The sequence below is a fragment of the Entelurus aequoreus genome, linkage group LG11 (genome assembly GCF_033978785.1).
Source record: "Entelurus aequoreus isolate RoL-2023_Sb linkage group LG11, RoL_Eaeq_v1.1, whole genome shotgun sequence".
Lineage (NCBI taxonomy): Eukaryota > Metazoa > Chordata > Actinopteri > Syngnathiformes > Syngnathidae > Entelurus > Entelurus aequoreus.
Window position 1 is genome coordinate 10,799,890 of NC_084741.1, and position 19,629 is coordinate 10,819,518.

At 42.0% G+C, this 19,629-nt stretch overlaps 1 protein-coding gene across 1 annotated transcript in view; it reads left to right on the forward strand.

The window, feature by feature from the left end:
* Positions 1 to 15,239, forward strand: part of LOC133660513 (potassium/sodium hyperpolarization-activated cyclic nucleotide-gated channel 3-like) — a 42,126-nt gene extending 26,887 nt beyond the window's left edge. Inside the window, exons 5-9 of the mRNA XM_062064050.1 lie at positions 560 to 778; positions 5,036 to 5,182; positions 5,251 to 5,491; positions 5,550 to 5,714; positions 12,511 to 15,239. Coding sequence (XP_061920034.1) covers positions 560 to 778; positions 5,036 to 5,182; positions 5,251 to 5,491; positions 5,550 to 5,714; positions 12,511 to 14,735 — 2,997 coding nt within the window. The 3' untranslated portion in view covers positions 14,736 to 15,239. The remainder of the gene's footprint in view (positions 1 to 559; positions 779 to 5,035; positions 5,183 to 5,250; positions 5,492 to 5,549; positions 5,715 to 12,510) is intronic.
* The last annotated feature ends 4,390 nt before the right edge of the window (positions 15,240 to 19,629 follow it).

The window sequence follows — 19,629 nt, forward strand, 5'->3', positions numbered from 1 at the left end:
GAGTCTAGGTCTAGGTCTGAGTCTAAGGCTAAATCTAGGTCTAGTTGTATGTCTAAGTCTATGTCTAAGTCTAGGTGTAAGTCTAGTCCTAGGTTTTAGCTAAGGCTAGGCCTAAGTCTACATCTAAGTGTAGGTCTAGTCCTAGGTTGAAGTCTAAGTCTAGGTCTAAGTCTACATCTAAGTCTAGGTTAAGTCTACCTCTACACCTAAGTCTAAGCCATATCTAAGTCTAAGTATAAGTTGAAGTCCACAACTAAGTCTAAGTATACGTCGAAGTCTACAACTAATTAAGTCTACATCTAAGTCTAGGTCTAAGGCTAGATCTAAGTGTAAGGCTAAATTGAAGTCTAAATCTAAGACTAGGTCTGAGTCTTGTTCTAGGTCTAAGTCTAAGGCTAAGTTGAAATCTAAGTCTAGGTCTAGGTCTGAGTCTAGGTCTAGGTCTGAGTTTAAGGCTAAATCTAGGTCTAGTTGTATGTCTAAATCTATGTCTAAGTCTAGGTGTAAGTCTAAGTGTCTATGTAAGTGTAAGCGCCATGTCCTCTCCCGTGTGGTCCAGAACGACACCTGGGGCATTCAGTACTCCTACGCTCTGTTCAAAGCCATGAGTCACATGCTGTGCATCGGCTACGGGGCCCAGGCTCCTGAGGGCATGAACGACGTGTGGCTGACCATGCTCAGCATGATCGTGGGCGCCACCTGCTACGCCATGTTCATCGGCCACGCCACCGCCCTCATCCAGTCCCTGGACTCCTCCCGCCGCCAGTACCAGGAGAAGGTGAGGACCGCTGGAACACCTGCTGTCACACACATAACAGGAAACATCATCGTAGAAGGTCAGCTAACATCAACACATGAAACATCATTGTATAAGGTGAGGTAACTAAAATAACATGTAACATTATTGTATAAGGTGAGGTGACTAAAATAACATGTAACATGATTGTATAAGGTGAGGTGACTAAAATAACATGTAACATGATTGTATAAGGTGAGGTAACTAAAATAACATGTAACATTATTGTATAAGGTGAGGTGACTAAAATAACATGTAACATGATTGTATAAGGTGAGGTGACTAAAATAACATGTAACATTATTGTATAAGGTGAGGTGACTAAAATAACATGTAAAATTATTGTATAAGGTGAGGTGACTAAAATAACATGTAACATGATTGTATAAGGTGAGGTGACTAAAATAACATGTAACATTATTGTATAAGGTGAGGTGACTAAAATAACATGTAACATTATTGTATAAGGTGAGGTGACTAAAATAACATGTAAAATTATTGTATAAGGTGAGGTGACTAAAATAACATGTAACATGATTGTATAAGGTGAGGTGACTAAAATAACATGTAACATGATTGTATAAGGTGAGGTGACTAAAATAACATGTAACATGATTGTATAAGGTGAGGTGACTAAAATAACATGTACATTATTGTATAAGGTGAAGTGACTAAAATAACATGTAACATTATTGTATAAGGTGAGGTGACTAAAATAACATGTAACATGATTGTATAAGGTGAGGTAACTAAAATAACATGTAACATTATTGTATAAGGTGAAGTGACTAAAATAACATGTAACATTATTGTATAAGGTGAAGTGACTAAAATAACATGTAACATGATTGTATAAGGTGAGGTGACTAAAATAACATGTAACATGATTGTATAAGGTGAGGTGACTAAAATAACATGTAACATGATTGTATAAGGTGAGGTAACTAAAATAACATGCAACATTATTGTATAAGGTGAAGTGACTAAAATAACATGTAACATTATTGTATAAGGTGAGGTGACTAAAATAACATGTAACATGATTGTATAAGGTGAGGTGACTAAAATAACATGTAACATGATTGTATAAGATGAGGTAACTAAAATAACATGTAACATTATTGTATAAGGTGAAGTGACTAAAATAACATGTAACATTATTGTATAAGGTGAGGTGACTAAAATAACATGTAACATGATTGTATAAGGTGAGGTGACTAAAATAACATGTAACATTATTGTATAAGGTGAGGTAACTAAAATAACATGTAACATTATTGTATAAGGTGAGGTGACTAAAATAACATGTAACATTATTGTATAAGGTGAGGTGACTAAAATAACATGTAACAATGTGTAAGGTGAGGTTACATAAAATAACACAAAACTTTATTGTATAAGGTGAGGTGACTAAAATAACATGTAACATGATTGTATAAGGTGAGGTGACTAAAATAACATGTAACATTATTGTATAAGGTGAGGTAACTAAAATAACATGTAACATGATTGTATAAGGTCAGGTGACTAAAATAACACGTAACATGATTGTATAAGGTGAGGTGACTAAAATAACATGTAACATGATTGTATAAGGTGAGGTGACTAAAATAACATGTAACATGATTTTATAAGGTGAGGTGACTAAAATAACATGTAACATGATTGTATAAGGTGAGGTGACTAAAATAACATGTAACATTCTTGTATAAGATGAGGTAACTAAAATAACATGTAACGTTATTGTATAAGGTGAGGTGACTAAAATAACATGTAACATGATTGTATAAGGTGAGGTGACTAAAATAACATGTAACATGATTTTATAAGGTGAGGTAACTAAAATAACATGTAACATTATTGTATAAGGTGAGGTAACTAAAATAACATGTAACATTATTGTATAAGGTGAGGTGACTAAAATAACATGTAACATGATTGTATAAGGTGAGGTGACTAAAATAACATGTAACACGATTGTATAAGGTGAGGTGACTAAAATAACATGTAACATGATTGTATAAGGTGAGGTGACTAAAATAACATGTAACATTATTGTATAAGGTGAAGTAACTAAAATAACATGTAACATTATTGTAAAAGGTGAGGCAACATAAAATAACCTGAAACATGATTGTATAAGGTGAGGTTACATAAAATAACATGAAACATTAATGTATAAGGTGAGGTAACTAAACATAACATGTAACAATGTGTAAGGTGAGGTTACATGAAATAACATGAAACTTTATTGTATAAGGTGAGGTAACTTTACATAACATGTAACAATGTGTAAGGTGAGGTAACATTAAATAACATGTAACATTATTGTATAAGGTGGGGTAACATAAAATAAGATGAAACAGTATTGTATAAGGTGAGGCAACATTAAAACATGTAACATAAATGTATAAGGCTCGGTAACAAAAAGCATGTAATATAAATGTATTAGGTGTGGTGACAAAAAACATGTAACATAAATGTATAAGGTGCAGGGGGAAACAATGATGTACCATAAATGTATAAGGTGTGGTAACAAAAGAATAACATGTAACATAAATGTATAAAGTGCGGTAACAAAAAAACATGTAACATAAATGTATAAGGTGCAGTAATTAAAAAACATGTAACATGAATGTATACCGTGAGGCAACAAAAACATGTAACATAAATGTATAATATGCAGTAACAAAAAAACATGTAACATAAATGTATTAAGTGCGGTAACAAAAGAATGATATGCAACACAAATGTATAAGGTGCGGTAATTAAAAAGACATGTAACATGAATGTATAAGGTGCGGTAACAAAAATGTAACATTAATGTCTCCGGTGAGGTAACAAAAACATGTAACATGATTGTATAAGATGCGGTAACAAAAACGTAACATTAATGTCTCAGGTGAGATAACAAAAACATGTAACATAAATGTATAAGGTGCGGTAACAAAAGAATGACATGTAACATAAATGTATAAGGTGCGATAACAAAAGAATGACATGTAGCAAAAATGTATAAGGTGCGGTAACAAAAGGATGACATGTAACAAAAATGTATAAGGTGCGGTAACAAAAGAATGACATGTAACAAAAATGTATAAGGTGCGGTAACAAATAAACATGTAACATAAATGTATAAGGTGCGGTAATTAAAAAAAACATGTAACATCAATGTATAAGGTGCGGTAAAAAAAACATGTAACATAAATGTATAAGGTGCGGTAATTAAAAAACATGTAACATAAATGTATAAGGTGCGGTAATTAAAAAACATGTAACATGAATGTATAATGTGTGGTAACAAAAAACATGTACCATAAATGTATTAGGTGCAATAACAAAAAACGTAACATAAATGTATAAAGTGCGGTAACAAAAACGTAACATTAATGTATAAGGTGCGGTAACACAATAATGACATATAACACAAATGTATAAGGTGCGATAACAAATAAACATGTAACATACATTATAAGGTGTGGTAATTAAAAAAACATGTAACATGATTGTATAAGGTGCGGTAACAAAAACGTAACATTAATGTCTCAGGTGAGATAACAAAAACATGTAACATAAATGTATAAGGTGCGGTAACAAAAGAATGACATGTAACATAAATGTATAAGGTGCGGTAACAAAAGAACGACATGTAGCAAAAATGTATAAGGTGCGGTAACAAAAGAATGACATGTAACAAGAATTTATAAGGTGCGGTAACAAATAAACATGTAACATAAATGTATAAGGTGCGGTAATAAAAAAAAAAACATGTAACATCAATGTATAAGATGTGGTAAAAAAAAAACATGTAACATAAATGTATAAGGTGCGGAAATTAAAAAACATGTAACATAAATGTATAAGGTGCGGTAACAAAAGAAAGACATGTAACATAAATGAACACCCTTCTAAGAATATTAAGTATGAATAAAGTATGAAGTATTTACATTGATTGTCAGAGAAATGAAACAATTAATGATACTGTAATTAGTTCCAATGTTTAAAATGATATCATTTTACATTTGAATCAACAATATTATATTTGATTGTGCCTTCAATCTGATGAATATTTATCTGACTGTGACACCGTGGTGTGTGTGTGTGTGTGTGTGTGTGTGTGTGTGTGTGTGTGTGTGTGTGTGTGTGTGTGTGTGTGTGTGTGTGTGTGTGTGTGTGTGTGTGTGTGTGTGTGTGTGTGTGTGTGTGTGTGTGTGTGTGTGTGTGTGTGTGTTCCTGCAGTACAAACAAGTAGAACAGTACATGTCCTTCCACAAGCTTCCTGCGGACGTGCGACAAAAGATCCACGAGTACTACGAGCATCGCTTTCAGGGCAAAATGTTTGATGAGGAGAACATCCTGGGAGAACTCAGTGAGCCGCTGAAAGAAGTAAGTCCTGCGCACTAAAGAAGTCTCACGTGGCGTCGTTCTTCCCGCTAACGGGTGTGTTCCTGCAGGAGATCGTCAGCTTTAACTGCCGTAGCTTAGTGGCTAACATGCCGCTGTTTGCTAACGCCGACCCCAACTTTGTGACCGCCGTGCTCACCAAGCTGCGCTTTGAGGTCTTCCAGCCGGCAGACTTCATCATCAGAGAAGGAACAGTCGGCAGGAAGATGTACTTCATTCAACATGGACGAGTCGGCGTGCTGACCAGAGGCAACAAGGAAACCAAGCTGAGCGACGGCTCTTATTTTGGAGGTGAGAATACGGAGCCATGCTGCATTTGCTCCATTAATCACCTTCCTTGCTCTCCCAGAAATCTGTTTGCTGACTCGAGGGCGGAGGACAGCCAGTGTCCGTGCTGACACCTACTGCAGGTTGTACTCACTCAGTGTGGACAGCTTCAATGAGGTGCTGGAGGAGCACCCCATGATGCGGCGGGCCTTTGAAACCGTCGCCGTGGACCGTTTGGACCGAATAGGTAATCTACCTGCTAACTTCCTGGGTTTTACTTGTCCGACTTTTGCTAGAGGGCCACCAAATCATTTGTTTCTCAAATGTGGTCTGTATGGACGCAGCAATACTTGTACTTGTATTACACCTCTCCACCAGCTGTGGCGGTAATTGATCCATCAGTTCAGGGCCCTGTATAGAGAGAGTATTGCAAACTTGGTTTCAGAAGATCTCCTAAATGAGAGGCCAGGGTACCATGTTGTGTACCAACTCTGAAACTGAGATGTCCGTACTCTATAGATGGCTCCGAACTGATCCAGAGCCGTTTATAGAAAGTATGGCCAACTCTGTTTCTGAGTTGCAAACATGGCACCCTGTAGTCACTTGAGTGGCTTTTGACCAATCATATAGGAGATCCTCCGACCATACTCTCTCTGATTGGTCTAAAGCTCTGATTGGTCTAAAGCCCCTCACGTGACTACAGGGTGCCAAGTTTTCTAGAAAATTTCAAACCGAGTTGGCCATACTCTCTCTATACACGGCTCTGCATCAGTTCAGAGCCGTCTATCGACATGGCGCTCTGTAGATACTCTATATAATTTGTCAAAAGCCTCTCACATAACTACAGGATTCCATGTTGAGTACCAACTCTGAAACCGTGTTGGCCATACTCTCTATTCATGGCTCTGCATCAGTTCAGAGCTGTCCATCGACATGGCGCTCTTTAGTAACGTAAAGGACTTTTGATCAATTATTTAGGAGCTACTCTCTCTAATTCGTCAAAAGACCCTCACATAACTACAGGATTCCATGTTGTGTACCAACTCTGAAACCGAGTTGGCCATACTCTATAGACGGCTCCGAACTGATGCAGAGCCGTCTATAGAGAGTATGGCCAACTCAGTTTCAAAATTAGTTGCAAACATGGTACTCTGTAATCACCTGAGGGGCTTTTGACCAATCATTTCGGAGATCCTCCGGCGATGCTCTCTCTGATTGGTAAAAAGCCCCTCCCGTGACTACAGGGCACCATGTTGGAGACCAACTCTGAAAACGTGTTGGCCATACTCTCTATACATGGCTCTGCATCAGTTCAGAGCCGTCCATCGACATGGCGCTCTTTAGTAACGTAAAGGACTTTTGATCAATTATTTAGGAGCTACTCTCTCTAATTCGTCAAAAGCCCCTCACATAACTACAGGATTCCATGTTGTGTACCAACTCTGAAACCAAGTTGGCCATACTCTATAGACGGCTCCGAACTGATGCAGAGCCGTCTATAGAGAGTATGGCCGACTCAGTTTCAAAATGAGTTGCAAACATGGTACTCTGTAATCACCTGAGGGGCTTTTGACCAATCATTTCGGAGATCCTCCGGCGATGCTCTCTCTGATTGGTAAAAAGCCCCTCCCGTGACTACAGGGCACCATGTTGGAGACCAACTCTGAAAACGTGTTGGCCATACTCTCTATACATGGCTCTGCATCAGTTCAGAGCCGTCCATCGACATGGCACTCTTTAGTAACGTAAAGGACTTTTGATCAATTATTTAGGAGCTACTCTCTCTAATTTGTCAAAAGACCCTCACATAACTACAGGATTCCATGTTGTGTACCATACTTGTCCATACTCTGTGAACTGATGCAGAGCCATGTATAGAGTATGACCAACTTGGTTTCAAGGTTGGTAGCACCCATGGCACACTGTAATCACATGAAAGGCTTTTTACCAATCATTTTGGAGATTCTCTGGCTATACTCTCTGATTGGTCAAAAGCCACTGATGTGACTACAGGACGCCATGTTTGCGATCAACTTTGAAACCGGGTTAGCCATACCCTCCCTATACATGGCTCTGCATCTGTATATAGACATGGGGCCCTGTGGGCACGTGAAGGGCTTTTGACCAATCATTTAGAAGATACTCTCTCTAATTGGTCAAAAGCCCTTCACGTAACTACAGGGCGCCATGTTGGGGACCAACTCTGAAAACGAGTTGTCCGCAATCTCTCTATACATGGCTCTGCATAAGTTCAGAGCCGTCTATAGAGGGAGTATGGCCAACTCCATTTCAGATCATCTCCTAAATAATTGGTCAAAAGCCCTCACGTGACTACTTGGCACCATGTTTGCTGCCAACTTTGAGCTGGCGCTATAACTTCCTTCCACATGCACCCTTCTTCCTGAATATTTTGGTGGTAGGTCGGCGCTTTGGGCAGGACGCGATCGCATGCGTCATGCATTCCCGCTGACTTGCGTGAATGCATGATCATTACAAACATGAGCTTCACACACTCATGTATGAGCTTTGACTTAGTGGGTTATTTTTAATCTTTTTATTTATATCATGCTCGGGGCAATTATGGGGGCAAAGAGTTATCACACTGTGACTTTATGTGGGCTCTTGCATGAGGATGTTCCGATGTCACCTTTTGAAGAGCTTATGTCCTACCGTAAGACGAGGAGACTAAAATTGTGGTACAAACTGTAGCAATAGCAGTGCTGGAGAGAAGACTGCAGTACAAAGTCCAGCGCAATCTCTCCCGATGGTCCCACTCTTCAGTGGTTTTGTCCTCCTTGCTGCCCCTCCTTGGCGGAGTTGTGTGGGTGTTGTCCAATTAAACCAAAAGTTAACCTGAGACTATGTTAACACTGCACGGTAGGACATCCACATTACAAAAAAAATGCAATGTCAAATGTAAATGAGAACTGACTTGCGTGCAGATGTGACGTCATGACGTCACACGAGCTGCTGTGTTTACAGAAGTCTGTCCATCCATTCATCTTCTTCCGCTTATCTGAGGTCAGGTCGCGGGGGCAGCAGCCTAAGCAGGGAAGCACAGACTTCCCTCTGCCCAGCCACTTTGTCCAGCTCCTCCCGGGGGATCCCGAGTCGTTCCCAGGCCAGCCGAGAGACAGTCTTCTCGTCTTCTCAACGTTTCCTGGATCTTCTCTAGGGAGGCGTTCGGGTGGCATCCTGACCAGATGCCCGAACCACCTCATCTGGCTCCTCTCCATGTGGAGGAGCAGCGGCTTTACTTTGAGCTCCTCCCGGATGGCAGAGCTTCTCACCCTATCTCTAAGGGAGAGACCCGCCATCCTGCGGAGGAAACTAATTCGTGCCACTTGTACCCGTGATCTTGTCCTTTCGGTCATAACCCAAAGCTCATGACCATAGGTGAGGATGGGAACGTAGATCGACCAGTAAATTGAGAGCTTTGCCTTCCGGCTCAGCTCCTTCTTCACCACAATGGATCGATACAGCGTCCGCAGTACTGAAGACGTTAAAACGATCCGCCTGTCGATCTCACCATCCACTCTTCCCTCACTCGTGAACAAGATTCCAAGGTACTTGAACTCCTCCACATGGGGCAAGATCTTTTCCCCAACTCGGAGTTGGCACTCCACCCTTTTCCGGTCGAGAACCATGGACTCGGATTTGGAGGTGCTGATTCTCATCCCAGTCGCTTCACACTCGGCTGCGAACTGATCCAGAAGTATTCTATACTATTCTGGTAGGTCTTGATTTGGAATTTTTCCTATTCAATCAATTATTGTCCAGAGAAATCTTAAGAACTATTAAAATGTTTATTTGAGTGTTCAAATAACATTTGGTTACAAAGGAGAAAGTTAATGCTGCTACAGAAAGAAAGAAGAAAGAGCAAGAAGAAGCGAGAGAGAGCAAGAGAGAGAGAGACAAAGAACTCTTCCGGATCTTAACAGCTTTTGGGAATGAGAGGGAAAGGAGTAAAGGTTGTGGCGTAATGTTTCATCCTGGGAAGGGGAGTAAGATGAGCAAAACACACGTAATCTGATTGTGATATTGGCCAAAACGAGGAAAGTTTTGATTAAACATTGAACAGGCAGTCACAATCACAAAAGAAACCCATTTGAGGAGTAACCTTTGACGAAGGACAAATATAACATAAATTAGTGATTGTCCAACATCACGGCAATCTTTGTCGCGGAGGTTTAGAGACATCCCCAGCAAGCCCCAAGAATGCGTAAGAGTCATAAAAGTGTCCTATCTTAGGACCAAAAAACGGACCAAAGCAGTGAAGACAAATTGTGCTTTTAATCAAGAGATTACTAAAATATCTATTTTGCCATAACAGTGTCAGTCCTTTGTGGCAATTTCAAGGATTTTGTGCAAAAAAAGTCAACGTTTTCTGAACAGACTTTTGGCTCTGGCAGTTTGCGGGACATTTGGTTTGTCGTCTGCTCCGAAGAACAAGCACCCGGAGACAGGAGTGGTGGAACATTGACACAAGTTCCTAAAAGAGATGATTTTCGCCCGTTTTCTGCTCTTTTATCAACTATTTATTTTGCAACCGTCTATTTTGACAACAAATTATGACATTCTGGTCAGATGAACGCCACCGGAGCGTTCAGGCTGCAGTCACATTAGGGGAGTGCATCTCTACCTTAAATGGCGATCCAATATGAATCTCGATACATGTGTTACGATACGTTTCACTAACATTACTTAACAATACGATTTGATGCAGATGGAAGCTTTAAATCGTGACTAGAAAATTAAATGTATAATTTCACAACAAAGTCTTGTGTTCATTTTTTAAATAGACAAATACAAAACGGGCGGTTCCTCTATTACTAGCAAATAGTAGAAATAACAACTTAAAAGCATTGCAATCCATAAATTAGAAAATGCTAATTACTGTTAATTAATTTTCTTAATGTCGATTCTTAGTTGAGTTTCCAAATTTGATCAAAAGACTGAAGAGTTGTGATATTCAGGAATGAACCAAATCTATCGACTGGCTCATTGACATGAACCATAGGTTTGTTTTTATTTGAAGTGTGACAGTGATGAAACATTTGGATCTCAGCCTAGGCTTTACTAAAAATGTGTTTTTCAGTACAAGTAATTCTAGAAGCAGACATTCAGTAGACTTTCATGTCTCCAAACATCCCAAAAAAGTTGCAAGATTTATCGCGAGTCGCTTGTGAGAAAGTAAGTCACTAAGATAAGTTGGAAAGATACTAGATTTAGCAAGAACGTCGCCAAGTGGACAACACTGCGCTGAAGTGTGTGTGTGAAAGATAAAGATGCAAAGGCCCGCTTTACTGTGCTTCTGATTGGTTCACATTGCGCCGTGCCCTCAGTGGTTGGCTAGGTTTTGGCACGAGAATTTATGGATTGGTCTGTGATTGGTTCTTTTGGTAAGTCAATCAGAATTACTCGAACTACGGCAGGCCACGAAAAAACAAGTGTATCATTATGAAACAATACATACAGAGTAGTAAATGGGAAAATATAAGTGTGAGAAATGTCAAGTGTGCCATGAGAAAGGGTTCAATTGCGCTACTCGCACGCTCAAGCGTGATGCTTGGCAGATCTGCAGCTAGGTCTTTAGCACAGTGAACAGTGTAGTAGATGCTGTGATAGTCTTTAACTTTAGCACAATGAACAGTGTAGTAGATGCTGTGATAGTCTTTAACTTTAGCACAATGAACAGTGTAGTAGATGCTGTGATAGTCTTTAACTTTAGCACAATCAACAGTGTAGTAGATGCTATGATAGGTCTTTAACTTTAGCACAATGAACTGTATTAGATGCTGGGACAGGTCTTTAACTTTAGCACAACGAACAGTGTATTAGATGCTGTGATAGGTATTTAACTTTAGCACAATGAACTGTATTAGATGCTGGGACAGGTCTTTAACTTTAGCACAATGAACAGTGTATTAGATGCTGTGATAGGTCTTTAACTTTAGCACAATGAACTGCATTAGAGGCTGTGATAGGTCTTTAAATTTAGCACAATGAACAGTGTAGTAGATGCTGTGATAGGCCTTTAACTTTAGCACAATGAACAGTGTCGTAACTGCTGTGATAGGTCTTTAACTTTAGCACAATGAACAGTGTCGTAACTGCTGTGATAGGTCTTTAACTTTAGCACAATGAACAGTGTATTAGATGCTGTGATAGGTCTTTAACTTTAGCACAATGAACAGTGTATTAGATGCTGTGATAGGTCTTTAACTTTAGCACAATGAACTGCATTAGAGGCTGTGATAGGTCTTTAAATTTAGCACAATGAACAGTGTAGTAGATGCTGTGATAGGCCTTTAACTTTAGCACAATGAACAGTGTCGTAACTGCTGTGATAGGTCTTTAACTTTAGCACAATGAACAGTGTCGTAACTGCTGTGATAGGTCTTTAACTTTAGCACAATGAACAGTGTATTAGATGCTGTGATAGGTCTTTAACTTTAGCACAATGAACAGTGTATTAGATGCTGTGATAGGTCTTTAACTTTAGCACAATGAACAGTGTAGTAGATTCTGTGATAAGTCTTTAACTTTAGCACAATGAACAGTGTAGTAGATGATATGATAGGTCTTTAAATTTAGCACAATGAACAGTGTAGTAGATGTTGTGATTACCTCGCAGAGTTGTGGCTAAGTTGGAGCTGGAAGTCTTTCAAATCAGTGTCCTTGTCTTGCCAGTTGGTAGGTCTGCCCGCATTAGCATCCTTAGCTCCCTCATCTCCGGCTTGAGTGTCTCGATGCCATCACAACAGGTGAGTGCTCAGATTTGCCGCTACTTTATCGCTGCTTTCCAAACATTACAACTGACCGTTACTTTTTTAATTTACCGCACTTTAGATTTAATATTCGGAGGTGCATTGTTTGTAAACTCTTTCGGTGCTGTCTGCCATGTTGCTCTGTCGTTGTCAGTGGCAAATGAGAACGGCACTCACATGTTACGTTATCACAGAAATCTTGCAAAATTAGAACGGCCATATTTTTTATCAGATCTACTTTAATTAGTTTGTATCTTCTTTGCTCCTCAACAGGAAGGAAAAACTCAGTGCTCCTGAGGAAGTCATCTCAAGGTGGTTCACTCGGGGGAAGTATGGGCCGTGGAGGGGGTCGGGGTGCAGGAGGTCCAGGGGCAGGTGTAGGTCTGGCAGCAGGCAGTCTGGGTTCCTGTGACAGCTTACTGGTGCAGCAGATTGTCAAACACGACAGCATGCCGGCCATGCAGGACGCCATCACAGCGGCCGCGGCAGGAAGAAGCACCGCCATTGGAAGAAGTGGCACCATGTCTCCCAGACCTCGTCCCCTCATCTGGGCACCGCTGGTTCATGCCCCCCTGCAGACAGCGGCTGCCACAAGTAACGTGGCCATCGCCCTCATGCACCAGCAGCAGCAGCTACAGCAATTGCAGCAACAGCATGCACTGGGGGGCACTTTCTTCCTGCCTTCTCCTCTTATATCACCGTCCCCCTCCTCCTCCTTCCCGCTCTCGCCTCCTCGTGCCCCCATCTTGCAACCCCTTCGCCCATCAGTCAGCTCCCTCATTGGAATGATGGCAATGAGCGGGATGGGAGGTTTGTCTCCAAGAGCAGGATTCCCTGCCTCTCCTTCCACCATCGGCCCACCAGGTGGGTTTATCCCCCCACCAGGTGGGTTTATCCCCCCACCTGTGGCCAAGACAACCCCCGCTCCGGCGTCTTCTATGCCAACGTCTCTCCAACAAGGAAGGACTATTCACTACAACCTGCGCCTCCAGGCTGATCATCTTCCAGCACTTGCTGGATCTGTCACAACCCCAACAGGAGGAGGAACATCAAACCCACTCTTAAACAAGATGCAAACCTACAACCCCCCCGCTGCCCCAGGTGGCCCAGATAGCAATGCTCATGTGAACAGCCAACAGGGAGCAAAAGAAGCACTTATGCGGCATGGCGGTAACAGCTGTCAGGGTCTACCAGCATTGGGCAGGCTCACCCAGGAGGCCAGACTGATGTCTGCCTCGCAGCCCACTTTGCCTCACCGCTCTTGGGCTGGCGTGCAACCTCATCCCCCTCTCCACCGGAAGGCCTCAGGTGGAAATTTGCTCACAGCTCCTTTCCTGGTGGGGCAGTTAGCCCGAGGTGGAAGTGCGGGAATACTCACCTCTAATCCTGCAGTGCCACCTGTAGGAAATATGGCCCAAATACAGCAACAGGCCCCAGCCCCCATTCAGCCTACTATGTACACACAGTGCTTCCCTCATGTTACCCCCATGCCCACCTTCACAGCTCCACAAATGCCTTCGGCCCCTGCCACCCCCTCACCAGTGCCCACACCACCATCTTCTAATCCGATGAACTCGCAGACTCCCCAACCAAAGCCACCGTCTCGCTCCTCATCACCACCTTCTTGCTCCACCCCTCCCCTGACAGTAACAACCCCATTGTCTTTGACACCGCGCCCCAAACCGTTCGCTAGCCCTTCTCCTCGCTCATCATCCCCGTCGCCGTCCTCCACTCCTCCCCCCTCCTGTGTCTCAACTCCAGTTCCCTTACCTCAAACATTTGGAGCCAAGTCCTCTCTGAGCTCCTCGCCTCCATCTCCAGCGGTCTCCACTACACCCCCACAAAGCGCACAAGTTAAAGCTTCCAACACACTGCCCGCCGCATCACCATTGTCCGGGACCAGCCCTGCAACAACCCCAGTCCCGTCACCAACTCTCACACCCAGACAAACTCCCATTGAGACATTGGCCCCATCTTTTACGCCAACCTCCAACCCTTCCCTGAGCAAATCCTCAAGTCCAACTTCTTGTCTTCAGCCTTCAGTCTTAAATTCCGCCAGGACTCCAACCCCGAGCCAAATCCCCAAACCTTCCCTCGCTCCTCCCCCTGCGAGCACAAACTCCCCCACCAAAGTCAGATTCACCGTCCATCCGGTAAAGCAAACCCTTACCCCGAGCACCACGTCCACGTTGAATCGTCCCACAAAATCATCCCCGAGCTCCGTGAAGAACACCGCAACACCGACTGACTGTGCTACAGCATCCGCCCACCTCCCGAAACAAATCATAACCCCAAACGCTGCCCTTACCCATCCCTCCAAAACCAATGCGCCCTCCTCCCTGGCTAAGCCCATGCAGGCTTCTACCGTCGCGCAAGCCACACACACCGCCACCCCAGCTACCAACACCTCGCCAAAAGGGGCTAAAAGGGAACCTCAGCAGTCACGAGCCAGAAAAGACTCCGAAGGGTTGAGGCACCAACTGCCGGCTAACATGTAAACATACAAAAATAAAAACAGCAGCAAGGATGTAGCTTGTGCCGGCTGACCATGACGGTACAAACAACCATTCTCCTGTGGACAACTTCATGGTGTTTGCATCCACGCTAGGATAAGATCGTCGGAGTTTGTGTGACTCGACATGCATTGGCATACCTGTCAATGGTTGTTGGAGCGGCAAGGAAACAGAGGTAGAAACTTGACTCAAGGAGAGGTTAAAAAAACTTTGATTACTTCTACTGGTTAATCAAAAGAGCAATACATGTGAGACATCTTCCAATACTGTGCTAAAGTCTGAGGCCACTGCTGGATTTGTTCTTTTAATGCGCAGCAATAGTCCACAGTAGGACACAATGACATTGGTCAGGAATCCAGACTATGTCCATTTACGTCCAAAGAGAAGCGGCGTCCTGGTGAATGTATCGGTGCATTCCAGGATGCTGGGAAGTAAGAAACCCTCAAAAGCTTCAGCCCGCGTTTTATTGGTCAAGCAGAAATTCAAAAGACTGACCATGGAATTTAGTACACTCCTTAAAGGGGCTGAAATGCACTCAAGTTAAATTTGAGTTTGGCTCGTGGAAAAATGTGGCCGCCGTCAAGCTTCCTTGCCGGGGCACAGGCAGGACTTGGCAACTAATTGTTCATAAGTCCTTGACCATTTTTCCAATATTTGTACAAGTTTGAGGATTTTAGCTTTCAGACCACAACCCGTAGGTGACACATCTACTGGTGGCTTAATGATTTGGCGACAGGTAACAAAATTGATAATAATTTGACTTATTCGGGGCGTCTGGGAGAGAAAACTTCAGGTGTCAGTTTCAGGCACTACTCACTCGTTCCTTTCACACCATCATTTTTCTGCCTGTTCCGCAACCAGGCAGTAAAATCAACCTGGAAATGTTCCGCATTATGAGGTAGCATCAAAGGCGTAACAGAGGTGAGTTGAGTATTCCGCATTGACCAAGTTTAACAGCTGACACTTATTACTCCGCTGGTGCGGTGAGTGTTTGATGCTCCATGCTACCTGGCTCCTGTGTCAGAGGCTCAGCCCGATCTTCTGTTTGCGGTCTGCTTTCTCTGCGTGAAAGGCGCTCCAGCTGGGACTCCCGTCTTGCTCGCCAAATCATCGTCACCAAAGTGTAACACGAGTAACAATCGGACGCATTGCAGACTGCAAAGTTGATCCACTTGTGAATAAGTAGAAGTACACGTAGGTACACACAAACTGCAGTTTTGTTTAGTCCCACCTGTGTGTGTTTTTGTGCGTGTGGTCTAGTTTTGATTCTCACTGCTCTGCTGTGCACTGTGGCTTTCTATCCTGCATACACAGTGGGGACCCGTTTAGGTCGACAACACGTCCATGTTGACCCACTCATCAAGTCCTGAGTCACCGTGTTCTTATTATTACTTAAAAATGCCCGCTCGAGTCGACGTTCATGGTGGGTTATTTTGCATACCTGTCATCCCTCCCGTTTTCACCTGGAAACTCCCGTATGTTGTCCTTCTTTTCTGCCGACTTCCTGTTCCTGCCCCCCCCCCCCCCCCCCCCACGCCCCCACGCCCGACATTTTTTCCCTCCGTTAAAAACAATATTTTCTTGTACTGCCGGCTTCCGGTCCACTTGTCTCATCTGGGTAAACATGGGTGTAACACACACGGTGCAGCCTGTAAAATGTCAGACCTTCAAAACAAAAGTATGGCTGTAAACATGGGCAACACGTAGCATGCAGCCTGTAAAGGAATCAGCCCTTCAAAATAAAAGCGCCGCTGAAAAAAAGAATCATAATGAAATGGATAATGAATAATGTCAACAAGTAGCTGTAGGTTGAAAACTTATGAGCAATGGCCAACTTGAGGTATGTCAACAACCACTTATGTCGACAACCACTTATGTCAACAACCACTTATGTCAACAACACCTTATGTCAAGAACCACTTATGTCAACAACAACTTATGTCAACAACCATTTATGTCGACAACCACTTATGTCAACACTTATTTATGTCAACAACCACTTATGTACACAACCACTTGGGGCGGTATAGCTCGGTTGGTAGAGCGGCCGTGCCAGCAACTTGAGGGTTGCAGGTTCGATCCCCGCTTCCGCCATCCTAGTCACTGCCGTTGTGTCCTTGGGCAAGACACTTTACCCACCTGCTCCCAGTGCCACCCACACTGGTTTAAATGTAACTTAGATATTGGGTTTCACTATGTAAAGCGCTTTGAGTCACTAGAGAAAAAGCGCTATATAAATATAATTCACTTCACTTCACTTATGTCGACAACCACTTACGTCAACAACCACTTATGTCAACAACCACTTATGTCAACAACCACGTATGTCAACACTTATTTATGTCAACAACCACTTATGTCGACAACCACTTACATCAACAACCACTTATGTCGATAACCACTTATGTCAACAACCACTTATGTCAACACTTATTTATGTCAACAACCACTTATGTCGACAACCACTTACGTCAGCAACCACTTATGTCGACAACCACTTATGTCAACAACCACGTATGTCAACAAACACTTATGTCAACAACCACTTATGTCAACACTTATTTATGTCAACAACCATTTATGTCGACAACCACTTATGTCAACAACCACTTATGTCAATAATGACTTATGTCATAAACCATTTATGTCGACAACCACTTGTGTCAACAACTATCCATGTCAACAACCACTTAGGTCATAAACCACTTAAGTCGACAACCACTTATGTAAACAATTACTTATGTCAAGAACACCTTATGTCAACAACCACTTGTGTCAACAACACCTTATGTCAACAACCACTTGTGTCGACAACACCTTATGTCAACAACACCTTATGTCGACAACCACATATGTACACAACACCTTATGTCAACAACCTTTTGTGTCGACAATCACTAGTGTCAACAACGACTTATGTCAACAACGACTTATGTCAACAACCATGTATCTCGACAACCACTTATGTCAACACTTAGTTATGTCAACAACCACTTATGTCAACAACAACTTATGTCAACAACCATTTATCTCGACAACCACTTATGTCAACACTTAGTTATGTCAATAACCACTTATGTTGACAACCACTTATGTCAAAAACCACTTATGTCGACAACCACTTATGTCAACAACCACTTATGTCGACAACCACTTATGTCAACAACCATCCATTGATGTCGACAACCACTTATGTCAACAACCACTTATGTCATCACTTATTTATGTCAACAACCACTTATGTCAACAACCACTTATGTCGACAACCACTTATGTCAACAACCATGTATGTCAACAACCACTTATGTCAACAACCACTTATGTCAACACTTATTTATGTCAACAACCATTTATGTCGACGACCACTTATGTCAACAACCACTTATGTCAACAACCACTTATGTCATAAACCACTTATGTCAACAATTACTTTTGTCAAGAACATCTTATGTCAACAACCACTTATGTCAACAACCACTTATGTCAACAACACCTTATGTCAACAACCACTTGTTCAACAATTATCTATGTCAACAACCACTTAGGTCAACAACCACTTATGTCAACAATTACTTTTGTCAAGAACATCTTATGTCAACAACCACTTGTGTCAACAACACCTTATGTCAACAACCACTTATGTCAACAACCACTTATGTCAACAACACCTTATGTCAACAACCACGTATGTCAACAACACCTTATGTCAACAACCTTTTATGTCGACAATCACTTATGTCAACAACGACTTATGTCAACAACAACTTATGTCAACAACGGCTTATGTCAACAACCATTTATGTCGACAACCACTTATGTTAACAACCACTTATGTCAACAACCACTTATGTCAACAATCATATATGTAAACAACCACTTATGTCAACAACCACGTATGTAAACAACCACTTATGTCAACAATCACTTATGTCAACAACCACGTATGTAAACAACCACTTATGTCAACAATCACTTATGTCAACAACCATGTATGTAAACAACCACTTATGTCAACAATCACTTATGTCAACAACCACGTATGTAAACAACCACTTATGTCAACAATCACTTATGTCAACAACCACGTATGTAGACAACCACTTATGTCAACAGCCATTTATGTAGACAACCACTTATGTCAACAACCATGTACGTAAACAACCACTTATGTCAACAACCACTTATGTCAGCCAGTCTGAGGGTGTCGACTGAAGCGGGTTCCACTCTCATGTAAATAAAGGTTCCATCAGCCATGTTGCTTCCTTCCTTGTTTGTCCCGCCTTCTTCTCCTTGCACCTCATTACACAGCACTAATGCTAATGCTAATGCTAATGCTAATGCTAACGCTGGCTCTGCTCTGCACATGCTTGATGTTAGCGTGCTAGCAACAATGAGACCATGATGCCTAGATGATATATAATATCTATATTTATTTATTTAAGGACCAAATGTTTTATTTTCTATTCATCACAGCTTTAGCTTTTGAATGGAGAGCAAACAATGTCAACAGGAAGTGGAGTGATGATGTTGTCGTGTGTGTGGATGTCAAAATAAAAGCCGCCTAAGATAAATGTTGGATTTATTTTTGTCTTCTTTTTATTCAATTTCATTTCATTTTGGGTTTATTCTCAATCGTCACCTGACCACACTGTGAGTGTGTGTGTGTGTGTGTGTGTGTCCATCCATTTTCTACTGCTTGTCCCTTGTGCTGGAGCCTATCCCAGCTGCATTGGGGCGGAAGACGGGGTACACCTTGGACAAGTCGCCACCTCATCACAGGGCCAACACAGATAGACAGACAACATTCACACTCACATTCACACACTAGGGACCATTTAGTGCTGCCAATCAACCTATCCCCAGGTGCATGTCTTTGGAG